Source organism: Anabrus simplex, chromosome 2 (assembly GCF_040414725.1).
Source record: "Anabrus simplex isolate iqAnaSimp1 chromosome 2, ASM4041472v1, whole genome shotgun sequence".
NCBI classification, from domain to species: domain Eukaryota; kingdom Metazoa; phylum Arthropoda; class Insecta; order Orthoptera; family Tettigoniidae; genus Anabrus; species Anabrus simplex.
In genome coordinates this window covers 986865088-986883379 of record NC_090266.1, presented here as the reverse complement: position 1 = coordinate 986883379, position 18292 = coordinate 986865088, and the positions used below count along the sequence as shown (strand labels likewise).

The following is an 18292-nucleotide window of genomic DNA, read 5'->3' as shown; positions in this document are numbered from 1 at the left end:
ACTGTCCTTGTGACTCCCTAGTGTTGACCTCACGGCGTATACTGGAACCTGCCGCTCCGTGGTTACCTCTTCCCAACTATGTTGTCCAAATCTAGTACAGTTCGTTTCCCTGCTCGACTCTATGGTGGGCTCATCTGGGCCTCCAGAATTATGATTTCCCTTGAGTTCTCCGAGTAGTTGAGTGACTATTAACTGGGCTCCTCCAGAGACCTTCACCCGTAATAATGAACAGTCAGTAGCTTTTACCACTCTCCCTGTAATTTAAGTTCTTTCTAGCGGTAAAGCTTAAATGTTTCAATTGCCGATCAATATACCTGTACGTTTCCCTGGTCGCATATATACTTAATGACTTCCCGTTTGATTTAGCTGAATTATAAGTTTGCTGGTGTGTTCCTTTACCCTAACACTCTATTACTGGAGTGTTTAAACTTATTGGCACAATGCCTACAATCCCTATTACCAATGCTGGTAATACTGAGTTGAACTTTTATAAAGTTCTATTCGCGACCTGATCGGCTTATTGACCCCACCAGACTTCCAGCTTAACTTCCCAACTACCTCTTCTGACTGTGAGCTATGAACTAACTGATCACCTCTCTGAGTTCTCCCTTAAGTTAATTCTGTATTTCGCTGTTGCTATGCTCAGCCGAACTTTGAACCCTGTATACTTCTGATTTGTCTTATTCTCATTGGCTGGGCAGCATCCCTTCCCTGAGAGAATTCTCAACCTTCTCAATTGTTCCAGAAGGTCGAATCTCGGAATTTTCCCTGTACTACGTGCTGTTCAAGCTGTGCTCTGTCATTCCTTTGACCATTTACATACTGTGATAAGGAATGACCAATATCCTGTGTTTGTTCAAACATTTCACCACTGCGTGAAAGCTTCTACTGCTCAGAACTGCATCTCCTTAATAATTCCCAATGTATATTTCAATCACATTTTCTTACACATATAATTATTTCATCTTGATGCCTTAAGTTCTATTTCATTTTCTGACTCAAAATTTCTTATATCTACTTTTACTGCTGCATTGTGAGGTCGCGGTTCGAATTTATTTTCGAACCGTTTGCTCACGACTTATGACATGCGGGAGTGCCTGATCAGCGACACGACATGTCAGACCCCACCCACTGACGCTGGGTGTATGCAGGTGAACTTATCAGAAGCCTATTTAAGAGGCACAGTCTGATAACTGCATACGGGAGATAAAACTCCACAATGGAATTAATGCCCGCCTAGCAATTCCGAACGGAAATTCTAAGTTCCCATAGAGGGAATTAGATATTTTTCCACCAATAGAGCATATCAAAAATCAGATCAAAAATTAGATGTATGGCTTTTCAGGCGTTTGCTCTATTAACCAGCGCTTCGTCTTAGGTCTGACACCAGACTCGTCAGAGTGGGATGTGTCAGACCCCACCCACTGACGCTGGGTGTATGCAGGTTTTTGATATGCTCTATTGATGGAAAAATATCTAATTCCCTCTATGGGAACTTAGAATTTCCATTCGGAATTGCTAGGCAGGCATTAATTCCATTGTGGAGTTTTATCTCCCGTATGCAGTTATCAGACTATGCCTCTTAAAGGAGCTTCTGACAAGTTCACCTGCATACACCCAGTGTCACTGGGTGGGGTCTGACACATCCCACTCTGACGAGTCTGGTGTCAGACCTAAGACGAAACGCTGGTTAATAGAGCAAATGCCTGAAAAGCCATACATCTAATTTTTTATATGCTCTATTGGTGGAAAAATGTCTAATTCCCTCTATGGGAACATAGAATTTCCCCCGTCAGGAAGTCGTAAAAAATGAGTACCAGGTTAATTCCTGGGGGCAAAGGCGGCCGGGCGTAGAGCTAACCACTCTATCCCATCACATGCCGAGGTTAACAATGGTGGAAGCCTTTACCTTCCACTCCTCCAAGGGCCATCATGGCCTGTACGGAAGTGACTTTGCTTTGCTTTATGTATTAATTTATAACCTTCACTTCACCACTGTTATATAATTCATACAAATTCATTAAACATACTATCAAACATTGATTTAACTTTCAGAACCCAATAAAAATATATAATACCTTATTTATTTGCACTAATCTCCTTATAAAAAATGCTAAGGTTCCCTCCGAACTTTGTTTGCTGCTGCTCCCTTTCATACACAGGACTTGCAGATCTGGATCATAACTTTCATTGCTGCCAACACATTTATTCTTCCAAAGAGAAACATTTAGACTACAAACTGATGCAAAAAGAAATCAAGTATGAGTGGAGATATTCTCTTTTTTGTACATCTTAAGTTAGGCTGTCATCTATAGGTACAGGGTCAGGCATAGGTGCATCTACCTTCTGTTTGGAATGCTTTGTCTATTTAGCAGCCTCATGTTAGAGAAAGCTGAATGGTATATGCTGTTGAAAATACAAATTATGCAATTTTTTAGCATGTAAGTGGCCAACAACCTAGATGTTAGGCCCCTTTAAACAACAAGCATCATCATTAGCATTTAATGAAGACATGTTTCATTTTTGGTTTTCATTATTAATCTTCATTTTTATCAAATTCATCATCTTATCCTTATGACCAGATTGTTGATTAATTATGTTCTTTTAGTACATGTTCTGTAATAATAAATTTGTGTTCTTTCAGGATATATTGTGGGCCTTGTTAATGTAGGAAATTCTTGTTTCATAAACACACTGCTACAAACATTAGCCTCTTGTTCACATTTGATTGATTGGTTATCATCTCAGAAGAGGATACCTGGAAGTTTGGCTGATGCTGTATGTACCACAATTATGGGTAAGTTTGCTTGAAAGTTTGAGAGTCTGTGAATTCTTTATTTCAGTAGCCATGTCTGTCCTTAATTTTGGGTTCTTATACAAGCTGGTTTTCAATTTATTACACAAGCACGTGAGGGTTGTAAACTAGAAAGGAATAAACAAGTGATAAATCAAGTCTTATATACGATTACTTGATAGATTTAAATTATCCAAAATGGAATATCACTTGATAGTTTAACATTGAATTAAACATTTTACGTGAACATTTTTTTGTGTGTGCATTGATTAGAAATCAAAACTGATCTCAATCTTTTGATAGTTGGTAGTGTTACAGCATTATAAGTATTTCATGTCATTCTGTTTGGAATGATTGATAGCTATAATAATGTGAACGTAAGCTTCAAATACAGTAAAACCTTGATTATCCATGCTAATGCCTGGGAAGGGGTGAAAGGTTAATTTAAAAAAAACCCAGTATAATCCGTATTACTAACTTTAATGGACTTTAAAGTACATAAATTACATACCGTATAACCTTAAAATGCCATGCATGAAACCCTCTTTAAAACCAAAATGTAGTCAGTGCAATAATATTGGGACCTTTCCCACCGTCCCCCATGACTCATGGGACCATGTGACAACAAACTAACCCTGTCGGGTCACGAACACATGGGACCACGCTCCACGGAAAACGATAGTCAAGGGACCTTTTCGGCCTGTGACGATTTCCCCTCATTGGGATTGTATAATTAATCCACTCACATGAAAGGTCATCGCCCATACGGCACAGCAAGGTCGCTGCTAACTCTCCCGTTCCTAAGGTCTCAATCGCGGCTACTCAGGATCATAGACCGTCCGCAGCAAATAGAGAATATAAAACTTAAACTACCTTAAAGGCTTACAATGAACGGAAGAGGTTTCTGGATGCTAATTTTTCGGTATAGATAGGCACAAATAAGTTTCAAAATAAAAATTTACTAAAGCGCTCGGTAAAATTTACATAAAATTACTGACATCCTCGATAACCACAATACAACAGATATTACCAAAAAAACACACATATTTTATCAGCAGAGGAATCCGTGCTACCATTTATATCAGCGGTTGCCTCCACATTCCATAGAAAGATCTATGTGGATAGCAACTGATCGCTGATCACACCTCTAATATAATAAATCTTCCCTTAGGACTTGTACATTGATTGTTACCTCCTCTTTATGAAATGAAGTGTGTCCTAGAGGAGCACAATATTTGTTTACACTTCACATTTCTTTCATTTGGTTTGCATGTGACATTTCTATCCCATTGGTTTGCATGTCTCTTATCATCCCGGTTAAACATAAACTGTTGAGTATAAAAACATAGTCAAATAACCCTGAATTATATAGGCCTACAAGTATAAGCTATGCCCCTCCCAATGCAAGTATTCCATGGGACTAAACCCCTGATTACAAATTAAAAATTTATTTACATTAAAACAAACACAATCTCCGCATTAGAATGGTCGGCTCACTTAAATCTATCGCCAGAAAATATCTATAAAAGAAATTTTAAATTAAATTGGAGATAATTAATCCAAATGCTCCGACCGTATCATAAATCCATCACCCAAACACGAAAAGAATAAATGGTCTCAAGTCTTCCATAATTGAATTGAACACCGACTTGAAAAGAAAACTAATCACTTACAACCTCTATCCATGGACTTTCACGAAGTCTAGATTCAAATTGAGCATCGATTAACAATAACATGAACACACTCTGAAAAAGAAACATCTCATATACACTGACTGACAGAGCAAATGCAACACCAAGAAGGAGTGGTCAGAACTTTATGCCAATTGCAGGGTAGACTGACGTCACTGAGGTATGCTCATGATGTGAAATGCGCCGCTGTGCTGCGCACGTAGCGAACGATAAATGGGACACGGCGTTGGCGAATGGCCCACTTCGTACCGTGATTTCTCAGCCGACAGTCATTGTAGAACGTGTTGTCGTGTGCCACAGGACACGTGTATAGCTAAGAATGCCAGGCCGCCGTCAACGGAGGCATTTCCAGCAGACAGACGACTTTACGAGGGGTATGGTGATCGGGCTGAGAAGGGCAGGTGGGTGCTTCGTCAAATCGCAGCCGATACCCATAGGGATGTGTCCACGGTGTAGCGCCTGTGGCGAAGATGGTTGGCGCAGGGACATGTGGCACGTGCGAGAGGTCCAGGCGCAGCCCGAGTGATGTCAGCACGCGAGGATCGGCGCATCCGCCACCAAGCGGTGGCAGCCCCGCACGCCACGTCAACCGCCATTCTTCAGCATGTGCAAGACACCCTGGCTGTTCCAATATCGACCAGAACAATTTCCCGTCGATTGGTTGAAGGAGGCCTGCACTCCCAGTGTCCGCTCAGAAGACTACCATTGACTCCACAGCATAGACGTGCCTGCCTGGCATGGTGCCGGGCTAGAGCGACTTAGATGAGGGAATGGCGGAACGTCGTGTTCTCCGATGAGTCACGCTTCTGTTCTGTCAGTGATAGTCACCGCAGACGAGTGCGGCGTCGGCATGGAGAAAGGTCAAATCCGGCAGTAACTGTGGAGCGCCCTACCGCTAGACAACGCGGCATCATGGTTTGGGGCGCTATTGCGTATGATTCCACGTCACCTCTAGTGCGTATTCAAGGCACGTTAAATGCCCACCGCTACGTGCAGCATGTGCTGCGGCCGGTGGCACTCCCGTACCTTCAGGGGCTGCCCAATGCTCTGTTTCATCAGGATAATGCCCGCCCACACACTGCTCGCATCTCCCAACAGGCTCTACGAGGTGTACAGATGCTTCCATGGCCAGCGTACTCTCCGGATCTCTCACCAATCGAACACGTGTGGGATCTCATTGGATGCCGTTTGCAAACTCTGCCCCAGCCTCGTATGGACGACCAACTGTGGCAAATGGTTGACAGAGAATGGAGAACCATCCCTCAGGACACCATCCGCACTCTTATTGACTCTGTACCTCGACGTGTTTCTGCGTGCATCGCCGCTCGCGGTGGTCCTACATCCTACTGAGTCGATGCCGTGCGCATTGTGTAAACTGCATATCGGTTTGAAATAAACATCAATTATTCGTCCGTGCCGTCTCTGTTTTTTCCCCAACTTTCATCCCTTTCGAACCACTCCTTCTTGGTGTTGCATTTGCTCTGTCAGTCAGTGTACATGTACACATGATACAATGGCTGTAGTCACTCCTGTGTGACCCGCTGCATGAGCGAGCTGTCGGTCCCTTCTGTGCTATTCTGAGGTTCGAACCTACGACTCTGGTTATCTCCATCAAGGACACTGAAATAAAAACCCTAATTAACCTAATCATGTCATTGACAGTCGTAAAAAAAATTCTACATTGCTTTCGGGTCATGGCTCACGGACTGGGTATGGTGGTTACATCAGTATTCTGTCTTTCTTCTCACAGAAAACTACGTTTTAAAAGAAACTCTTCTCTGGCGAGGCAAGTTCTTTAAGCTGCTTCTCACTCGGGCAACAAATCACTGCTTGTCAAAGCTCCCTTCCACAGCACGGGCGAAAGGACATTTAGCACGCACAATAGCGGCAGTCACTGGATCAATAAAACCATACAATTGAGCTAATGCAGGGTACACCTGCTCGAACTAACTCATACTATCATTATGATCCAACAATTCATTTCTCAAATTAAGCAGCCATATTATCTCAAAATTCCCTCATTTTGCCAGAAGTCTGGAGTTCAACCACACATTTCTTCCTGTAGCCTTCATCGTACTTTCGTCAGCCTTTACCATAGAGCAATATCTCCTAATCTCTCCCCTTAGAGGCGAGGTTGTGTACCTGTCATAACTAGCCTGACATTTAAGTAGATCGGTATAAAATCATCGATCAAAAATATAAGAAGAAATAATAATAATAATTGTAATAATGATAATAATAATAATAATAATAATTTAAATGATTAAATCTTGCCAAAAACATTAAACAGACTTTCTACGTGTAACCTCACTAGTGTAGGGAGGACAGTGTTCGAACCTCGGCATAGCATTTCTCGTACATCTTCAGTTATAGCCAAAACTTATATACTAGCATGCAAACAAACTACTGCTTCTACTTTTACGAATATAGTGCTGTCATCTATTCCACCTGTTTTCTCTGTATGGGCACTTGTTAAAGAACCTGTCACCTGCTAATCCTGCCCGTCTTATGCAATTGCGCAGATGAGATCCACACCATGAATCTACACAAATTTCTATTCCTTTTTCCCCTTCAATTCCTTCTCAGCACTAATAAACAAAAACTAGTACGGCATGCAAATATGGGCACTAAAAGGGGTCCCAAAACCTATACATTACTACTGGATCACTCCCTTCCCATATCTATCTAATTGAATCAAAATGAACAAGGGGTCTCCCGACCATTCTAAGCGGGACTAGCCTATCAAATCACATGATTAATAATCCTATCCTATCATTACTTTTATTTACAAAGGGGAAATACTAGCATTGGAATAAAACATAACTTGGTACTCAACAGTCTGATGTATTCTAGCTTAAGCCAGTGAGGAGGACGGACGTGTCGTGTGGCGTGCGCCTGCTGAGTGGAGTGGATTAAGAGTGAGGAAGCGGTAAGGTCAAGCGGTCGGCAAGGAGATAGATACGATGAATTGGGTAGACGTAGAGGTTATGAGGAAAGTAGTAAGAGAAGTAATACAGGAGGTATGTCCGTTTGAACAATTAAAGAAAATGCTTCAAGAACAAGGCCAAGAGCAAGAAAAGATGAGACAGTGGATCCAGGATTATATGAAGAATACGAAGGCGATGATAGAAGGCAGCGAGAAAGAACTGGTGTCACTAAGAGAGAAAATAAAAAATATGGATGAAGAGATGGTAAACCTGAAGAAAGAAATCGAATTCTGCAGACAGGAGCGCAAGAAGAAATCCATATTTATTTATGGGGTGGAGGAAGACAAGGCAGAATCTAAAGTGGACATTATTTACAAAGTGGTAGATGTTATACAAAAAAAAAAATGAAAATAAATTTCAGTGAGGTAGATATAGACAATGTGGAGAGAGTTGGCAAGGTGGGAGGGCACAGGCCCATAAAAGTGTCGCTGCTATCTTCATTGATGGCAGACATAGTGATAAGGAACGCTGGTAATCTACAGTGTGAGAACATTAGAATTAAGAGAGATTTCGGAAGAGAAGAGAGTAGAAATTTTAAAATTCTTAAGAAACATCTTGTGAAAGCAAAAATTCAGGGATTGAAAGCGTATATTAGTGGTCAGATACTCGTGGTGAGCGACAGGAATTGGACCCGAAAGTGGACAATATCGAAACTGAAATTAATGGATGAGAGTTTGAGGCAAGAAGAAACTAGCAGGGCTGACAGTTCGAGGCAAGAAGAAACTACCAGGGCTGATGTACATACTGTAAATGAAGGAACACTGAGTAGATGGGGTTCCTGGGAAGAGATCATGAAAAGAGCTGAAGAAAAAGTAAATGCAAGAAGGATGGAAGTAGTCAGGAATTTAATGGACGAATTAGTGTCGGAAGTTTGCGCGAGGGAAGAAAAAGAACCACAGGGGAAGACAAGCGGACAGAATCGGAGCGAGAATAATGGTTTGAGGGAGGAAGCAGAAGTAAGAAGTGCCGGGATCAAAGGGAGAAGCTTGAGTTTGAAGGACCTATGGGACAAAAAAGGAAAAATGGAAGGAATAATTACGAGAAGTAAAAAGTCAAGTAACAGTAGTAAGTAACATAGTTTGCCTATGATGGAGGACAGAAGCGTAGTTATGGTGGTGTTTGTATGTGTGTATTTACTCAAGTAATGGTGCCTGTATGTGTAGTATAATTGTAATTGAAGTGATGGTGTCTTTAGGTAGAAGATGGATAGACCAAGTGTATGGTATTTATTCAAGTGATGGCATGACGGAGATCGTATTGGTGAGTGATTTATTAGTTAATGATAAGAGGTATATATGTAAGGATATGTGGTATGGAATTGAAGAGAATGATTGTGGAGTGCGATGGATGGATGATAAGAGAGGTAGTGAAGCTTAGAGGATATTATTCAAGTGAAGAATGATAAGAGGTAGATATGTATTGATGTTTAGAAGTTGGATCAGAGTTTAGATGGATGGATGATAAGAGAGGTAGCGAAGTTTAGATGGTACTTACTCAAGTAATGATGTCTATATGTGTAGTGTAATTGTTACGAGTTTGGAGATATAAAGGAGGTTGGATGGTATCTACTGGAATTGAAGTGTTAAATATGAAAGGTGATGATAATAGATATATGATGGATGAATGATAAGAGAGGTAGCGAGGTGATAAGGTGTTTTTAAGTGTACTGTAATTGTATGGCACTTATTCATATAATGGTGTCTTGAGATATAAGATGGATGGATTGTTGAGTTCGAAGGGCATTGTAATGGTTAAAGTAAAGAAGTGATGGTATCTGCATGTGTATGGTATGATGGATGAATGATAAGAGAGGTAGCGAGGTGATAAGGTGTTTTTAAGTGTACTGTAATTGTATGGTACTTATTCAAGTAATGAGACTTGAGATATAAGATGGATAGATTGTTGAATTCGATGGATGGATGAGAAGAGGGGTAGCGAAGTCTAGATGGTATTTATTCAAGTAAAGATGTCTTAATGTGTATTATAATTGTAAAGTGAATGAGGACTGGAATTGAAGTGTCAAGTATGACGATGATGGATGAATGTTAAGAGAGGTAGCGAAGTTTAAATGGTATTGGTAAGTGATTTATATAGTTAATGGTAAATCGGCAAGCAAAGTTGGTTTTAGATGATTATTTAATTAGATTAAGCATGGTTGAATGAGATGAGCAGGAATAGATAGGTAGTGTAGTGGTAAAGTTGCAACATGAGTAGAATACGTAGTAGCAGAATGTGAGTGCAACGGAAGTATGGAATCAGCAACCACGAGGGAGTCAAGTAGAGGAAATGTAGTAGGAATGGAATGTGCTAAGGTTAGCGTGTATGGGGTCTGTGACATTCATAATACCGCTGAAGCATGGAATCAGCAACCCTGAGAGAGACAAGTAGAGGAAATGTAGGAGGAATGGAATGTGCAAAGGTTTGTGTGTATGTTCAGCAGGGGCATGGTGGCGAATGGATGATAAGAAAGATAGCGAAGTTTAGTGGGTATTTATTCTAGTAAAGGTGTCTTTATGATAAGAGGTAGATATGTAATGATATGTGGCATGGAAATGAAGTGAATGATTGTTGAGTTCGATGGATGGATATTAAAAGAGATAGCGAAGTTTAGAGGGTATTTTTTCAAGTGAAGGTGTATTTATGGATATTAGGAAAGATAGCGAAGTTTAGAGGCTATTTATTCAAGGGAAGGTGTATTTATGTGTATTGAGACAGTATTGGTTTTGATTTATTAGTTAATGATAAGAGGTACTAGGATAGAATTAGTATAGATTTAATGTTGTAATTAGTTATAGGCTAAATTCAGATGTAGGGGGTGCCCTAGCATGTGAGCTGGTCATCCGTCCATGTTAGAGGCAGCTTAGGATAGATTAGTATAGATTTAGAACTAGTATAGATTTAATGTTGTAATTAGTTATAGGCTTAATTTAGGCGTAGGGGGTGCCCTAGCATGTGAGCTGGTCATCCGTCCATGTTAGAGGCAGCTTAAGATAGATTAGTATAGATTTAATGTTGTAATTAGTTATAGGCTTAATTTAGAGATAGGGGGTGCCCTAGCATGTGAGCCGGTCATCCGTCCATGTTAGAGGCAGCTTAACAGATTTAGCTAGGGGTGGAACCTTGCATGGTTGTCCGGTATTCCGCCTGTGTAGGGTCCACCAAGTTAGTAGTATGTAATTTGGCTTAGGCTGGACATTGTTATTTTTCTTTATAACGGATCAAATGGGTATTATTACTGTAGATCTAAAGAAAAATAATAAATCTAAATCTAAATCAGTCTGATGTATTCTGGCCCCGTCCGGAATTCCAGGGGCTTACTGATGGCGGTCTACTCCATGGTGCTGGCTCGTGGAGTCTTGGGTTCTAGACGTTCCAGATGGTTTCTTGCATAATCCATTTGAGTGGCACAGGAATCACTGTAAATATATTATGGTTTACACACCTATACACACTTCTTTTTTACACGACACCATAAACTTCCACCTCTCCGTTCTGTAATCACTGACAGTTGCGTGTTACTAATTACAGCGGCTACCTCATCAAGTCTACTTCAATTTTGAATCAGATATGACGGACCTTTTCAGTAGTATCACTGTTTAAATTACCACCCCGTATCGTCGTGACGCTAATCCACTGAATTTATCCCGATATCCTATTTAGTTCATTTGTACTGGAACACTTCTCACTGCCCACTAATGAACACTATAATCTCACCCGAGTTACTGTCCATGAATTAGCGTGGACTGTAACAGTACTTTCTCCGACGTCTACCTTTTTCTCTGTCAAAACAAGTCGTTGAATACCATATTTTTATTCCTATCTATTGTTCTCTTCTACAGCTACTGATAGTTATTTTAAAAGAGCGTTCTTCGTCAGAAGTTCAGTAATCCATGGTATGACTACTGTACAGTTATAGCCTACTTCACATTATCGCGTACTTACAGCCTGCTTCGCGGCCGATATATTACGCACGTCTTCTTAATATCAGTTTACTCACCTTATCAGCAATGTACAAGTGTAAAACACAAAATTTCACTCCCGCTTTGTTCACTTTCCGTACAAAAGAGCGGCAATATCGAATACGAACCGGCCGTCGCTCCACGTCGAAGGCTGCTCCATGACTACTCTGTCACCCTGGGAAGTGCAAAAACTTATAGGCAAGCCAAGGGTCGGGGAAGCCTGCGGACCTCACCCCCTCTCTTATTTTGACATCTCCTTGACCAACCGGCCTGTGGAAATCAGCAATACGCCAGATTGTGCGACTCGGTTAATACAAGTACACTATGTTGTGCGGAATTCGAAATGATCGGCAGTTTTGTAGCAATTAATTTATAAGCTCGGAGGGGAAGTGGGAAATCCCCGAAGGCATCTGGCGATACTCGTAGCGTCGGCACGCCGAGTCTGTTACATAAGCTCCTTTTAAGCGCATTTACATGGGAGATTATCTTCTACCTTGACTACTGATTTCATAATTCAACCAATATTCTTCACACTGCTCTGACAGATGAGTTCTGGTTAAACAATCCTTATTTACGCTGAAAATACCTTTAAATTCACCCCATCGCTTTGGCATCGCTGTACGTTGGCATTTGTTTCAAAGATGGAGTCCTCAAAACGGTGTTTTCTCCTGCTTCTTCTGTGACGTGTGCCTAGTTTGGGGGTTTTCTAAGCCACCCACTGGGTGCGTCAGGCGCCACTCTGTCGAGAGACTCGTTGTGCAGTATGATGCAACTGCTAGCATCCACACAAAGAAAGCTTCCAACCTGCTTCTATCCCAAGCATATACTTAGAAATAAATATTAATTGTGATGATACGGTCACAATATATATTAAATATTCAAGCCAAATTACCAGCAGAACATGAATAAATTAATTTACCTAGTGTCATTTAAGCTACTTTAAAAAAATCCATTTTTTTTTCTCTTTCTCCTACAACTTATTTTCTCCTTTATGTCCATTCTGAGCTTTCCTATTACAAGAATGTCTAAAGAATCCATATCGTCCTCTTGCTCCTAGAATTCCATTAAAGTTACAGCTGACTCCAGTGCGGTCTGAAACGGTACGCTATTATTTGTGACACACACTTCTTCCCCATCCCCCTCACTCTTACACTTCACTTCGCAGCTGACTGCCTCGTTGCCGTTCTCGCTTTTAGTTACTATTTCATCGTCAGTTAAACTGTGATGCCTAGGCAGTACATCGTCAGTATGAAGCCACTCCTTAACATTACTTTCATCCACTTCTCCAAAATGAATGTTTTTTTCAATAGTCTTCAGTATATCTTTGATCATCAGCCTTTCATTTTCATCATTAATGAACTAATCAAAATCATCGGCGAGCTCCTCGACATCAACATATAATTTTCTCCACGATCAAGTGATGTTCTGAGTGGTTACTAGATCCCATGATTTCTAGGCACGATAAAGCGCTTCTTTAAGATTTAGGTTTGTCCACAACTCAGACATCAACGTTTCTTCGAAAAGTAGGAGGTCTAGAATTTCGCGCTTATTATGCACCTTAAAGTTGCGATGACACTCTGGTCTGTTGGTTGAATTAATGAGACTACATTAAGTGGTAAATGGGAAACAAAAATGTTTCCGTCCTCTGATTTCAACTCTGTATCAACAGGGTGATAGGGAACATTATCAAGAAAAAGAACGACCTGTAATGGCAAGCCTTTGGACGCCTAGAAATCTTAAACCCGCAGAATGAATTTATTATGGTACCAAGTCCCGAAAATATTGCATGCTATCCATGCAGATTTGTTATGACAGTAATCTACTGGAAAACATTTCATCACTGTTCCTTTGAAAGAACACATTTGAACAACACAAGATGGGAATGTGCTCTTGACTAGACTTGTGACTAGGAGCTGATTTCTCCTACACAGCTGTTACTCTTTTACTGGGTAAGCACTTTCAGTACAGTCCAGTTTTATCGGCATTGTACACTTGACTTAGAACGGAATTGTATCTCTCAATTATGTGCTTAAACTCGTATCTAAAGTTTTCTGCTGCACTGCACTGCACTGCACTGCACTCCTTTGATGTTTAATTCTCGAATACCATGTCTGTCCTGAAATCTTTGTAGCCAATCGTTAGACGCTGGTGAGGACCCTGAGAGCCCCATGTTTTCTTGAAAAATTTGTGCCTGCCTTGTTATCATTGGACCATTAATAGGTACACCTTCGCCTCGCTTTAAAAAAAAAAAAAAAAAAAAAAAAAAAAAAAAAAAAAAAAAAAAAAAAAAAAAAATTGCTATTTATTTGGGGCGTTGACCTAAGAAAATCTTTTGCCCCTTCTTTGCACCATATGTTGTGAACCTGTGTGTATTTGGAAATGGCGGAAGTGTAAAGTGTTGAATGTGAGGAAAGGAACATTAAGGATGACACAAACACCCAGTCCCCGGCCAGGGATATTAATCATTTACAACTAAAAACCCCTGACACTGCCAGGAATCGATCCCGGGGCCGCCGGGTGACAGGCGGACGCGTTGCCCCCTACACCGTGGGGCCGACTTCGCCTCGCTTTAGCTGAAACCATGTGAACAACACAGCATCCAGTTCTTCTAAAGATGATGCTTTCCTTGCTTTTCTTTTAGCAAGTCCAAGCAAATTGTCAGATCTCGCCGCAAATCACAACACTTTGTCTCTATTCTTCATTAGGTCCCGCACTTTTGTCACACCAGCACCGAACTCTGCTGGTAAATTTGAGAGTAGTTCTTTCTTTAACTGTTCAGTTATATTCACTTTTTTCGATGGTTAAAACTACACGTTTTCTCTTTGCTGTAGATTCTGAACTCAACATTATTTGGCTGGTAGAACAAAAAATAAATGTTCATATTTATCAGTCACACTCACCTCTCCTTGCTTGGCACTACAGGATGTATCCTACCTGTCTATAAATAGTGGATGTTGACAATGGCGGACCGCTTGGCTGGTTTCCGATTCCTGTGCATGGTGAAATATTTTCAATACAGTAGCCTAAGAGGTGAAAATATTTCACCTTGACCGAGAACGAGATGAAAGATATGTACTCGGAGATGTTACACAGTATCAAAATAAGTTGCAGGTATTATTCTGAAGTAGAAATGACCAGCATACTGTACTGAACGCTGCTTGGGCTGGGAGAGGGTACATTATATTATTTGTCAATAATGGAATGGATAGTAAAATTTATGAATTCGAGTAGCATCCCTCTCTTTCATAACAGTTAAAAGTTAAATAATTTTACACAACATAAAATTATGTAGTAAAATATGTATGACGTCATATCTTCAACGCCGATTGCTGATCTATGCACGTGTACGTGCAGTAGCTGTTATAATGATGGACTCATGAGTTGGAGAGTCACTGTACTGTCACTCCAAAACAGAATACTTTATCACGATATCTTGACATCAAGATTACAACTTTTATTATAATTTGGATCCACCTTATTCCATACATAAAAACTGTTGTTTAGATGAAATTACAACATATTTTTCAATCAGAACTAGTTTTGACGCTATTTTTGCATCATCATCAGTTGATATAGGTTCTTGGAAAAATTGGCAATCACATAAGTTTATCTACGTCAAATTGAACACAGTTTAAAACCACATTAACAACTTAAAACTGTGTTACAATTATACTGTCTCAAAGTCCATATTTTCTACAAGTCCGAGACCTGCGAGTCTTGATGAAAACGTATGTAAACCGGTTTGCTCACTAATAAAATAACGTGGATTTAAAAGAACAACAACTTAAAAATAAAATAGTCTTGAAGAAACATCAGCTTAATTTAACACACTTCTTAAAATGTGACGTAGAATCGTATTAAAATACTTCAACGAAATCTTCAGAGTCGCTGTAATGGAGCAATCCTAGTGAGGGAGAAACGAGCAATCGGTCCTTTAAGACGTTAACAAGTACAACGTTCCCAGTTCAATGCGGACCTGAAATAATAGGAATGGAATAAACTATCACTTAACTAAAGAGGCAAAATATAAAATTACGTCTTACAACGTAAACGTTTTTACGTGACTCACCTCAAAAGATCGCTGTCCATGCGAAGCACAATGAAGCCTAGTGAGCAGTGTTGTGTTAGTAATCAAGTGTCCAAGGTTGGTCAGGACCGAAGGGGGGAAATAGGGGAAAGTGGGAGGAGCAACTGAGGAGCGGCAACTTGTTGGAGCTCCGGAGGGCGTGGCCATAAAAAGCAACTAGTAAAGCTATTACGCATAATATGAAACACCGTTCTATTGACCGGGATATGTACATTTTTAAAAAACTCAATAAGGAAATCAAAAAGAATATTTGATTTTTCAGAAATTTCATTTAAATTAAGGTTTGGATTAAAATACTGATCCAGGTGTATATAGCAACCCTCCATAACATCCAGCAAACTTCCTTTTCCTAAGTTCTCCAAGATCTCAATATCCTGTTCTATAGATGTGAATTTATGCTTTAGATCATGTACATGCTGGCCCACCGTGGAAAATCTGTTATATTTTATGGCATTGGTATGTTCCGTGTATCTAATTTTAAAACTTCGTCCTGTTTGACCTAGATATGTGCACCCACAGTCGTTACATTTAAATCTATACACACCCGATTTTTTATAAGGGTTCGATCTATTAACTGAGGCTGAATTGTGCAATACTGTATTATTATTATTATCAGTACGAAACGAAACCTGGACATTATGTTTCTTGAAAATATTAGTAAACTTATATATATCCTTATTATTATAAGTAAATATTGCGAACGCCTTCTGATTAGGTTTGTCTTTGGGCAAAGCAGTTTGTAAACGGTACCTGAACTTGTTGATGATACGTTCAATAAAGCATTCACTAAAACCATTAACCTTAGCCATTGATTGGATTATATTGTGTTCTTTATTCAAATTAGCTTTTGTCATGGGGATCCTAAAAGCCCGTTCTACTAAACTATTGTATGTAGAGTTTTTGACTCTGTGGGTGTTCTAAGTCTTGTCTAATAGTGACTGCCGTTTGCGTAGGCTTTCTAAAAATACTATAAGCAAAAGATGAATCCGATCTGTTGATTTTTAAGTCAAGAAAATTAATTGATTCATTACTTTCTGACTCCAAAGTAAATTTAATCTGTGGGTCAATGTTATGAAGTACATCTAGAGTAGCCGTTGCGTCCTTAACACGTTCGTCTAAAATTACTAATGTATCGTCCACAAATCTAGACCAAAAGAGAATGTTGTCAAATTCTCTGTCGTTCTCTATTATGTATGTTTCCAAAGAATCCAGATAAAACTCCGTCAAGATTCCCGAGGCCGGAGATCCCATTGCCAACCCATCCTGTTTATAAATGACCTTGTCAAAGACGAAGTAGTTATTATTTACAAGTAACTTAACCAATTTCATGAAATCTTGTATTTCAAGTTCACTTAGCTGACTGTAGGATCTTAGATTCTTAAAAACAATAGGAAGCAACTTATTGGTTCTAATACTCGGAAACATGTTGACGATATCAAATGAATGTAAGGTATGGTGAGCTTGTAATTTAAAATTGCTTAATTTATTAACCAGTTCTGTGGAGTTCTTTATGGATTTGTTTGCCGTAAATCTATAGTGTTGTTTAAGGAATTTCTGAATGAACTTAGCTAATTTGTATAGAGGACTGGGTCTGTAATTTATTATGGGCCGAATGGGAACCCCGGCCTTGTGAATCTTGGGGAGTGCTCTTGCTGTTGGAAGGCCCGGGTTCATATTTACTAGTTTTTGATTCTCCTGTTCGGTAAAGAGGAAGGAAGTATTCTTTAATGTTTGTTTTAATTGGCATTGTAGAGATTGCGTTGGGTCTTTCTTGATCAATAAAAAGTTTTCATTATCGAAAAATTGTTTAGTCTTGTAACTTTTGCAATTTATTGAAATACTGAACAGATAAACGTTGACTCAAATAAGTGTAAATAACAAGGATAATGGGCGCCACCTGCAAAACAATTGCAGGAATATCTAATTATGTAGAGCAACGAGCCACTCCCTCTCCCAAGGCGACGGTCATCAGGCTGACGAGGCTCCAGACTTGCTTTGTAACCTTACCTGTTGCTATATAACCCCTGAAATTAAATTTGGGTAACATGCCAGGTTCAGCCTCACTCCACTGACAAAAGACTCACTTAAAGTTTGATTCTATGACTTTACTCCCAGAATAAGAACTAATATGTGACAAACACCAACAAAATAAACACTTATGCAACCCACTTAGTGCTTGCTGTTTACATAGAGCTAATATACACAATACTACCCAACAAAATCATCTCTTCACGAGATTTATTCGTTTGCCGTCTACAAAGGCAAATTACACATCATTAAAATCATCACTAAAAATCGAACATCGAATAAGAACTAATATGTGACAAACACCAACAAAATCAACACTAATGCAACCCACTTAGTGCTGGCCGTTTACATAGAGCTAATATACAAAATACTACCCAACAAAATCATCTCTTCACTAGATTTACTCGTTTGCCGTCTACAAAGGCAAATTACACATCATTAAAATCATCACTAAAAATCGAACATCATTATACTTTTAACATACCTCCAGGTAAGAGCCCCACTGCACTCCACTGTTACCGTGAATCCTAATCTGGTAGAGAAAAGTACGACGACTATTTCTCTACACATGGATGCAACCTTCTTTACTAACAGCATCCCTAACCTTATTTACACTTCTTCGCCGTCTTGAATTCTTTACAATTGCTGGCTGGACAGAAAGCGTTACATGTCCGGAGGCAAGCAAACAGCAAAATTCTCCACCAACTGAAGCTGCATACTCAGGTGACAAGTTCCAAACAAACACT

General features: G+C 39.8%; 1 protein-coding gene across 3 annotated transcripts in view; it reads left to right on the top strand.

Moving 5' to 3' along the window:
• LOC136864611 (ubiquitin carboxyl-terminal hydrolase 30) overlaps nt 1–18292 on the top strand; it is a 413613-nt gene that overhangs the window by 33427 nt on the left and 361894 nt on the right. For all 3 annotated transcript variants that reach the window (XM_067141847.2, XM_067141848.2, XM_067141846.2), the window contains exon 2: nt 2645–2797. In XM_067141847.2, the coding sequence (XP_066997948.2) occupies nt 2645–2797 (153 nt within the window). The remainder of the gene's footprint in view (nt 1–2644; nt 2798–18292) is intronic.